The sequence below is a fragment of the Benincasa hispida genome, chromosome 9 (genome assembly GCF_027475165.1).
Source record: "Benincasa hispida cultivar pf3 chromosome 9, pf3_genome.v1.1, whole genome shotgun sequence".
Classification (NCBI taxonomy): domain Eukaryota; kingdom Viridiplantae; phylum Streptophyta; class Magnoliopsida; order Cucurbitales; family Cucurbitaceae; genus Benincasa; species Benincasa hispida.
The window spans coordinates 38953214-38964034 of NC_143486.1; the positions used below are offsets into that span (position 1 = coordinate 38953214).

Consider the following 10821-nt stretch of genomic DNA (forward strand, 5'->3'; position numbering starts at 1 on the left):
ACAATACAATTGATGGTTTACAGATACGACATGCAATAACACTAGTGGACCGGCTTGGAATCTGTTTTTGTTTCTATGACTTCAACTATGGTAGGAATGGGAGATTGTTTTTGTTTCTATGACTTCAACTATGGTAGGAATGGGAGATTAAACCATCGACCTTTAAGATGGCAATTGATAGCTTTATCCATGAAACTATACTCAAATTAGTGGCTTGAAATCGTTTACCTTGACAAAGTGCATGATGTTCCCATGGCTTCTAAATGCAAAAAGCAAAGCAATTCATACTGAACTTACTGGAAAAATATGTAGACAGGATGCATAAAAGTGGTTTTCTCAAGGCAATGATTCTCAATCTGTCTGTTTTGCAATACAGAACTTGAATCTCTTTGAAATGAATTCTCATCCTATCATGACAAACTACCTGACACAGAGTTTCACTCTTTCTCCACCAAGAAAATCAAGTTGAATTCTCTCTCAACCAAGAAACCTTATTTTTCTTTTCAATTATGTTAGTGGAATTGTTCTTCTAGCCAGAAATCTCCCTCTCCCTCACAATGTACGATAAAAAGACAGGCCAGAGATGGCACAGGGTCAAACGTAAAGGAACAATTATAAATTGAACCTGCTATAATATGCAATTCATTTCAGTTATATCAACATTTATTTCACTTCTGGCTGCATCCCAGCTAAGTTTATCAGCCACTATGGAGCATACCTTCCCTTCTTGAAAGAATGACTCAGGTTGGATAAAGAAGGGCAGCCAATAATCTGCGAGGACATCATCTGAACTGTCATTATTACATTCTTCATTGACAAGGGCTATAGGTTCATTTCATCAGGTGGGTACTGAAGTATATGATAAGCTGTTTGGCATTGCTCCTTTGAGCCTGAGAGATATTTCCGTCCAAAATCAAAGACGATGTCAGAAGCACACAGACTTTCTACAGAAGGATTTTGGTGTTTGTCATCCAACACATTATTCATAACCCAATCAGCACTTTGTGCACAGAAGTCACGGCTGCCTTCGTCGTTGACATAGTTATCACACTGACGAAGGCATTTGGGTACAGATGAGAAATTCAAATGCATGTTGTTGAAAGTGGCATCTATATCTTCCTCCTTTTCAACATTATGCCAACTTAATCCACGGATTTGATAGCTGGCTAAACTGGAGTATGGCAATGAGTACAAGTTTCTACGATTACTGGAAGGGAAAGGGGATGAACATAGCGCAACAGCACCAAAACTCTTGTGCAAGTTCGGCTGATGATCATCAGCGAAGGTAATTGGTAACTCGGCAAATGTGTTCAACTCTGTAAGTTGAGAAGAAAAGCTTACATCTTTTATGTTGTCGGTATCCCAACCTAGCAGAAGAGGTTCTAGCTCTTGCTTTCTTAGGTACAAATGTTCACCTTGATCATACAAACCATATTGCGGTTTGAAAAGGCTGGAAATAAGTGATCTATAGTTATCAACTGCAGCAGTAAGAGGTGAAACATTGACATCCAGCAAAGTCATTTTTGTTTCTACATCACAGTCAAACTCCTTGGTTCTGTAATCTTGGAAATTGTTATCATCGCTATTGGTTGAGAAATCAGAATGGGAAAAAACTCTTCCTCTCGATTCATTCAAACGACATGGTGATGAACTATTATTCAAATGATGCTCATAATCAAGCCTTGGACAGCACCTTCCAGGCAACCTTTGTAGTTTTTCCAAGCTATTATTAAACTGTGGAGAATCAGGTTCATTCTAAAGTCAGTACGTATTCACGTAGAACTATAACCAAAAAATTCTGAAGAACAATTTTAATTGAGAAAAGAATCGGCAAAAAAGTGGAAATTATTGGAAGATGGTAAAAGAGCATACCTTACACTGATTGCTATCAGGTATAAGCCGGCTAAGTAGCATGGAAACAACACCGTACCTGGACAAGTATAAAAAAAAACTACATAGTTGCAGCCAGAAAGACGATGAAACAAAAGATAAAGGCGAGTCTGACCCCTTCTCATATGATTCACCAGCTCCATGGAACGACATATTCTGAATGAACTGACGTAATTTCTGCCTCTTCCTACTAAAAATATCTGCATGAATATAAAGAGTGCCTGATTAAAAATGTTATCATGATTATCCATATCTCTTTCTAATGCAAACGACTACATGTATACATTACACAACTCATATTTTTTTTAAATCTATAGGATCAAGGCTCCCCAACTATGTTAATGCAGAAATGGATTAAAAAAAAAGAAGAAAAGAAACCACATACACAAAAGGCGAAAAGTTTTGTGCATAAAACTCAAAATTGTTATTCTCTACTTAAAAAAGAAAAAAAGAGAGAGAAAGGAAGGAAGGAAGAAAGAAGCTCAGACGAGAGAATTACCATCATTTTCCACGTTGCTCTGTTTGCTCTCTATATCCTTCAATGTTTTATGAGTGTGTTTCACATCTACCTCTGCAATAAAACAAAGAGCACAAATTACTATTTCGAAACTGTTGTGGTTTCCCGTAGGCTTTCATTTCATCGTGTACTTCAAACCCAAAATATCAACAAGCAAATTGAAAGACATTATATTGATACATGTCTTAGACCTCCAATACACAAGACGTGTGAGAAGGGAGTAATTGGATTTTGGGGATTTTTAGTATTTCGGGCTTTATCCTTACTTTTTAGTTGTTAGATGTTGTGTTTGTTGGGCCTTTTTGTGTAAGGCCCATTTTCCTTTTGTTGGGCCTTTTATTTAGTATTTCGGGAAAAGTCTTGGTACGTAAAAGACTGAAAGAATTATTGTAAGGGAAAGCTTCCAACATGCAATATGTGAAACAAAATCTCCGACTCATCCTCTATTGGCAAAGCAGAATGGCTTAGTTCAGTACATGGAATAAAAATGTATTTTTCCAATACGTAGAATATATAAGCATGGAATTCTTATTCTTCCCTTTGCTTGAAAGAAAATGAGAACCTAGACAAAATGGATTAAATGAAAGAAATCCAAGTGAATGGAAAGAAAAGAAAAGAAAAGAAAAGAAAAGAAAAACCAAATAATGAATACCACTTTAAAGGGAAAATATATCAAAATATAAAAACCAATCAGTATATTATATAAAAATTATGTTTTACACATTTAGCGAATATATTTCCAGTGACATATAAAATACTGATATCTCAATAAGATGCTTATCAGACTTCATTTATCAAATCAAAATTCATAATTTATGTTGATCTGCTTGATACCATTTAATTTATTCAACTAGGTTAACCTGCATAAGAATACATGGAACTAATGCATGATTAAAGGAAAAAAGTCATGTTACAAAATACTGCGGACAACTTAATTATACATCTTCCTTCACAGGAAAGAGTACACAAAACACTAATGAATGTTTGCTTGAAGTGCATACCTGAAATTTTGGATGAATTGCTCAGAGGTAAATGCATCGAGTTAAAGTTAACAGGAGTGACGTTCTCAACAAGATGATGTGATGTGAAGTCTTTACAGCGGTTTTCAACAGGGTTTGCTCTCTCTGCTTGGAAAGAAAATAATATTTATAAGTGACAAGTTACTTGCAAATTGCAACTTTTATCGGGAGTTATTGGTACTATCTTAAATGGTTGATTCTAAGAATGGTTTAAACTTGAAGAAAAAGTACACGTCAACATTGAGCTGATAAGGCAGATACTGAAAGTATAGTTCTTAAAAAGATCCACAATGTTCAGATCCCGAAGTTATTTTTCCCCTGCTAAAACCGATATTGCAATTAAAGTTCTTTGCTTACCTCTGAAACTATCGCTCGTGTTGAAATTCTTTGATTGAAGTTCCTTTTGACGTGGAAGAGATGAACTGAATCTATGGTTTGCATCTTCCCTGAACTTCTTAAAAAATGCAAACTCAGAAGTTTTTGCATTATTTGCTGTTCATTGCACCCATAAAAGAAAATATATCCACATTTCAACTATTTAATGGGTCATGCATTAAGACAATAAGAAACTTAACTAGAATGAAACTCAAAAAAGAACAAAGGACAAAGAGAATTGATAATACTGGGAGCCTCCAATAGCTCGCTACTGCAGGAAACTGCAATTGAGAGTTGGGTAATGTGGAAAACTCACGGTATGTAACATGTCTTTCTTTCAAGGATATGGGAGAAGAATCTCTTCTGCTTGTCAAAGGTCTATCACAATCAAGATCTCCAACTTTTGATCTCTTCCATCGGCTACTATCTATAAGGGAATGTTCATGAAGGATTTATGGACATTATTATCTTAAGGGACCATGTACAAGATTGATCACTTCAGACTTCTCATTATGGAATATACCAAATTACGTTAAAATCAACAAAGAATTCTGTGAGAGCAAAAACTAATACACCGTCAAACATTCATTAATTAAAAGAAGTCGAGGTATAATCAGCCAGAAAGGAACCCATCGAGAACGAATTCGAACATAACCACAATAATAACTTAAATACATTAGAGGCAGAATGAAATGATTAAGAATAGAGTTAACAAACAAAATCGATTCTCTAAGGAACAAAATTCTCGGAAAATACTTCAAATATGAAAGGGTAGCAACAACAAGATATCAAAATTAAAGGAACCCAAAAACATGATAAATGAAAATAATAGAACGGAAGGTAGTAGAGAAGAATCGAAGAAGAACCATTAGAAATTGAAGGTTTGGGATTGCGCTTCATTGTAATGTGTGCCCTATAAAACGACGGATTGTGGTTTCTGTTGGAATGGCCATGGCTTCTCTTGCAAAGAAAAGGGTAAGGAAAATTTGGGCGCCAAAATATATGTATCAATGAATCTTAATCGCAAAAAGAAATAAGATTTTTTATTATTATTATTATTATTATTATGGGTCCCTTTGTATTGGATGATCAAAAAATGTTTTTCAAAAATCTCATTTTTATTTAAATATTTTTTATAAAAATTGTTAAAAATACTATTTAAAAATTATTTTAAATGATTGTAATACATACCAACTTTTTTTAAAAATAATTTTTCTTTTTTAAATTAAACTCTTGAGAATCATTTCAAACACGTTCTACGGTTACTACAAATGGATCAAATAATAATAAAAAATTTATTGACGTGGTTTACTTCATAGAAAACCGAATGAAATATAGATGAGAATGCCCTTTTTATACTTTTAATCAGTGAATATGTTATAAGAATGGAAACATTCTTTATCGTTTTTATTTACTTTTTCAAATTTTTATATTTAAAAAAAATGTAACACTAAAATTTAAATTTAAATGTATAATTTTAAAACAACTTTTGTGAGAGCATTTTCACTATATTTCGGATTTGATAAAAATGATTTTAAGTTAATTTAAACATTTTTTTTAATTAAGTTGATTTGTTTAGATATGGTTAACATCAACTTTTGAGATTTTGAAAACTTGTATGCCTCTTACTATTATAAATATTTTAAACAAAAATAAATGTCCATATTTGGTGTTCTAAAAGATTATAATAACCACTTTTTGCAATAATAAATTCTATTTTGTAATCTCCAATTAGCTAAAGTTATATTTCAAAACCTCATTTGCTATACTATTTACTATTTGCTACAGTTCTTACTATTTTACATTCATCATTTTTTTTATTCTTTACTACAATGTTTACTATTTCCTTCTCAAACTAAAATAGTTTACACTTCAAATACATACTATTATAACTCAAACCAAAATCATCTACACCCCAAACACAAACTATTATAATCCAATTATAATAATCTATGACTATAATAACCAACTCCTTACCCCAAACGCCCCCTACGTGTCTTATCTCTCATTGTCCTTGTATTTAATGCCAAATTATCCATGTGTCTTATCACTACATATCTTTAGTGTCCAAATGGTTCAACATCCTAGTTGCCAAATTGCTTATAAATAATGTTTTTTTTATATAGATTTTGTATATATGCAATTTTGGTGAGAAATAAAAGAGAAATTTCTATAATTTCCTATGTTTCATTTTTTTTTTTTTTTTGTTTTCTAAATTTCTCGGTATTCTTGTTCCCGTGGTGCATTGTTTTTCTCCTCAAATTTACAACACATTATCAGCATGAGTCTTTATCATTTCACCTCTGAAGGTAGGTCCTAAAAATAGGTCATTTTTTTCCCTTTTCATTATAATTAGTAAATTAAATTTTGTTTTGCATGTTTGGTATATATTAACTTTCTAATATAAATATAATTATATGTGATAGTATTACCATGAAAAATATTACAAAATTAGAATTTGCAATCCTTGACATCAACGGTAATAATTATTTGTCATGAGTGTTTCATGCCGAAATACACTTGGATGCTATGAACCTTGGAGGAATCTTTAAAGAAGAAAATACGACATCCAATTAAAAAAAAAAAAAAAAGCAAAAGCCACAATTTTTCTTCGCCATCATCTCCGTGAGAGTTTGAAGATGGAATGTCTTACAATAAAAAAAAAAACTCTTGCATCCTGTGGGAGAGTTTAAAAGAAAGATATGATCATCAGAAAACAATTATTCTTCCTAAAACTCGTTACAAATGGATACGTTGGATATCAAAATAATCCAATATGTCTGTATATTTTTATAAAGAAATCACAGTCAGAATTTACTATTATAACTATATATGTTGATGATTTAAATATAATTGGAACTCCTGAAGAGCTCTCAAAGACAATAAAATATCTTAAAGAAGAATATGAGATTAAAGATCTCTAAAAGACAAAATTTTGCCTTGGTTTACAAATTGAGCATTTAGAATATGAGATATTTGTTCACCAGCCAACTTATATAGGATTTTTTTTAAAAAAAAAAGAAAATCTATATGGATAAAACACATCCATTGAACATTCTAATGGAAGTTCGTTCTCTGTATGTAAAGAAAAATTAATAAAGAATTTCTTGGTCTTGAAGTACTATATCTTAGTGCAATTTGTACACTTATGTATCTTGCTAATAATATAAGACCTGATATTGCATTTTAAGTAAATTTATTAGCTAGATATAGTTTTTCTCCATAAAAAAGGCATTACAATGAAATTAAGCATATACTCCGTAATCCCCAAGGAACAATTGATATGAGTCTTTTTGTTCAAAAAATAAAATTTTGATCTAGTTGGTTACGCAAATTCTGCATATGTATCTAATCCACGTAAAGCTAGACCTCAAACAAATTATTTGTTCATATGTGGAGGATGTTGGAGTTAGCATATAATTAGCGGAAGAATTCAGAATCATTAAGCACTCTAATTCATCGATTTTAGCATCAAATTAAACATATTCATATCAGAAAAAGTGGGTTTCAATATAACTCATATTTGAAGACTTTGAACTGTTGGAACGAACCAATGCGCAGCGAAAGTGACCAAGATCCATAAACACTCTAATTCATTAATTTTGGCAGAAATGAAAGCATGCTATAGCATAAATAAATGGGTTTCATGACATACCTTTGCAAAACTTCCTCAAAGCTTGAATTCCAGCTGCTAATCTCCTCTGAATCTTGTTGTAGACCATCCTAAGATCTTCTATATTATCCTCTTGATGCTCTAGATTAAGTTGGAGGACTCAAAATAAGCTAGAATCAAGGAAATTTGGAGACAAACTCACAACAGCAACCCAAAGGAAGAACACCTTATTCACACGAATTTTTAATTAAAATTCTGTCGGTTGCATTGCCTCAAAATTACTCCAGTCTATTCAATATATTGCAGACTATCATGCAAAGAGATTAACTATATGAGATGCAGCTCATGCTTGGAGTAATTAAAGCTTGAAGATGATGGGTTATTTGTGAGCTACTTGAAGATGTAATGGAAAATGCCTATTTTCCATTTTTGTGTTTTTCTCTTCTTTTTCAACTTTTGATAAATTGATTTCATAAATCAATTTATTTTATAAAATTGAAAATATTATTAATTTTATAAATTAATTTTTCTTAATAAAATTAATAAATAATTATTTAAACAATTTAAACAGATCTAATTAATTTAATATCAAATATTAAACTAATTTTACACAATTTCATCTTCAAATATTTAAATCATATTTAAATATTATTTCTCTAATTTCATTTAATTCTAATTTGAACATTTTACATGAACTTATCACGCTACTCTAGAGCTAATCCATTTACGAGCTAATAAGAAGACCTCGCGGACCTATAGATAATGGGCTCCAACGATCCGAGATTAGTTGGCTAAACTCATTAGACCGAATTATCCTCCATTCGTTAACTAATGGGTGATTCCACTAAAACCCAGAGCTAAACTCCCCTCACTGTAGATATATGATGTCCACTCGATATAACCATGATTAGTAAGTTAACCCTTCACAGGTTGTTCGTAATAATGGCTGGGTCGAATCTCTGTTTTACCCCTGAAATTACCTCTTGTTCCTTGAGTCCCACAGATCCCCTAATGAACAATTGATTTATGATCCAATCAACAAATCGAATCCCTCTCAGGCCAATGAGAGGGTGAAACCTCTTGTTCAAGACCCAAAATCAGCCCTTGAAGGGAACAACCTCTCTACTAACCCTAATCGGGTAGGAGAGAATTCCATCTTGTAGGGCTATATTCCCAGTTATTCATTCGGTCTTATTCCCAAAATGGGAGGCTTATTGAGCAGAGACGTTGGTCTATTCTTATCGTTTGCAGATCAAAGGATAATCCCGAACAAATAGGAGTTCATAGTTTGCTCAGGATTAAGGTCAAGTTACCTAGGTCATCGTTTTGAAATAGTCAGTCTTAAACAGTAAACAACGTTATAAAGTAAGAGTGACTAGTTTCGTGGTCCGATCTTGTACAAACTCTTTTGCACAAGGACACCCCCACTTCTCATGTCCCAACATGAACGAATTAGGATCACTTCGTTTGTAGCACTTTACAACTTTTTGTAACAACTATAGAGTAGGTTGCATCCAATAGTGTTACCAGAATAAGGCACCCAACCTTATTCATATATTATAGATCATTTTGACTATTTACTCGAACCTGATCCACTTGTATGTCTCCACATAAAGTTCATATACTCATGTAATAGTCAAGGGGCACTTGTATGCGGCTATTATAAACGTATTTGATAGCATCATACCTCAGGGTGAAGGACAGTTATCCAAACATCCCTCTCAGAGATTCCATAATCTCTTTGGCAGTACTCATATTCTCGTGTTTATTCGCCAAAACGCCAAATAAACTTGCAAGAATGTAAGCACGGACTTTATCATTCGCCCTGATCCATCTATCACGCACTTCCTGAACAATTCGGTTGGAATTAGAGCTAGGAATAGGAGAACATTCCTCTGTTAAGACAAAACGCAAATCGTCTATCGTAAGTATCATGTTCAAATTTGATTTCCATGTCACATAGTTATCCCCGATCAATTTTTCTGATGCCAACATTTGTATAATTGAACCCGTCATTCTGACATTATAAACAAATTCTATAAGTGAATTGCTTTTAAATCCAATCAAGTTTTATCAAAATGATAATGTACCCATAATCATTATTTTTGCAATGATATTTAAGTGATTTAGAATAATTTCTATTGGTGGCAATCAAGAATTCCTTCACAGAAGCAAGACAGTTCTTGATCAAATACTATCTCCAGAATAACTCATATTCTGATAGTCATTTAGTTATCGTTTTCAATCAAGATCTTTACTAACACTTAGTAATTCTTGTAAGTGTAGACCCACCATTTTTAGATCTTACAGAACGGTATGAGTACGTCCCCGAAATAGAAGACAATACCCAAGATGGAACTATAAGACCCTATTCATTTTATTGAAGCTTGGGTTGTTCCGAATCCTATGTTACAACCCTTCGTGGGGATCGTCGTGGTTAACGACTAACAAGTGCTGCCTAAAAACGATAGCAGACGCAACATAGGAATCTCACAGTTCAGACTAATGGAGGAGACCACAGGGACAATGTTGACACATTTCCTTCACCCACTTACTATGAACGACTTCCTTCATTCACCTTGTTATTGACCCAAGCAAACACTTTCCAAATGGAGCAGTCAAGGTAAAATTGACATGAAGCCGAGCATGGACCTCACGATGTGAACTCTTGAGGACGTGAGAGCTAATAACTTTTAATCTCCCACTGAAGTGTGCTAAATGTTTGGGTAAATTTATACTTAGGTTCTTTTCGGCTAATAAAAACAACCCTAAGTCTAGATGGTTTATCCAAGTATAACACTTATAAATGGATTTTAAGCCTATGATGTCTAGGTGATAAACCATTTTTATTACCTCATATCACTCACATGTACTCATAAAACCGGTAACCAACACTCAATAATTTGGTCATAATCCCCAAGTAGGAAGTGTTCCGTAGACCGTCAACTTAAGTACCCCCAGCCTTCGACAGGATTATATACCGATTGAGTTTGTAACCCTAGTTTTATAAGTTTAATGAGACCTATTTTAACTATTAAAACAAGTGGTTAACCTAAGTGAGCATGCAACTGTTCTTTGTTATGGATTTTAAATGTCTAACCCAAGTTTATAACAGCTTACAAAATTTTAGCCATGTTAAACATCCACAACAAACAACAGAGGCATTCAATATCTAATATAACCATTATATTAAATAAAAGAAACCCTAACATGCATACTATATATTATAACATTTTATAACATGCTTTCAATGCATGTAATATGCTTCCTACGATGGAATTTTAAATCTACTTGTCATACAATATGCACATACAAGATTTATTTAATTATAACATACACCACATGCATAAATAATTAAACACTAACTGATATGGTTTTAGTTTTGGCAAAAATAAGTAAATAAAAAC

General features: G+C 32.9%; 2 protein-coding genes across 2 annotated transcripts; both read right to left on the reverse strand.

Moving 5' to 3' along the window:
* Nucleotides 1-319: 319 nt before the first annotated feature.
* On the reverse strand, nucleotides 320-4795 carry LOC120085308 (uncharacterized). The gene is given in 9 exon segments (XM_090317445.1): nucleotides 320-834; nucleotides 837-1734; nucleotides 1873-1930; nucleotides 2006-2090; nucleotides 2390-2461; nucleotides 3409-3531; nucleotides 3784-3918; nucleotides 4118-4228; nucleotides 4668-4795. Coding segments are annotated over 9 exon segments (1722 nt in total). The 5' UTR covers nucleotides 4702-4795; the 3' UTR covers nucleotides 320-628.
* A 4323-nt stretch (nucleotides 4796-9118) lies between these two features.
* On the reverse strand, nucleotides 9119-9430 carry LOC150033797 (uncharacterized). The gene has a single exon (XM_090317076.1). It carries the CDS (start codon nucleotides 9428-9430, stop codon nucleotides 9119-9121), a length of 312 nt encoding a protein of 103 aa, XP_090173202.1.
* Between the last annotated feature and the right edge of the window lie 1391 nt (nucleotides 9431-10821).

What these genes read in the sequence shown, in the direction of transcription:
- LOC150033797 (XM_090317076.1), bottom strand. Translation starts at nt 9,430, where the DNA reads ATGACGGGTTCAATTATACAAATGTTGGCATCAGAAAAATTGATCGGG.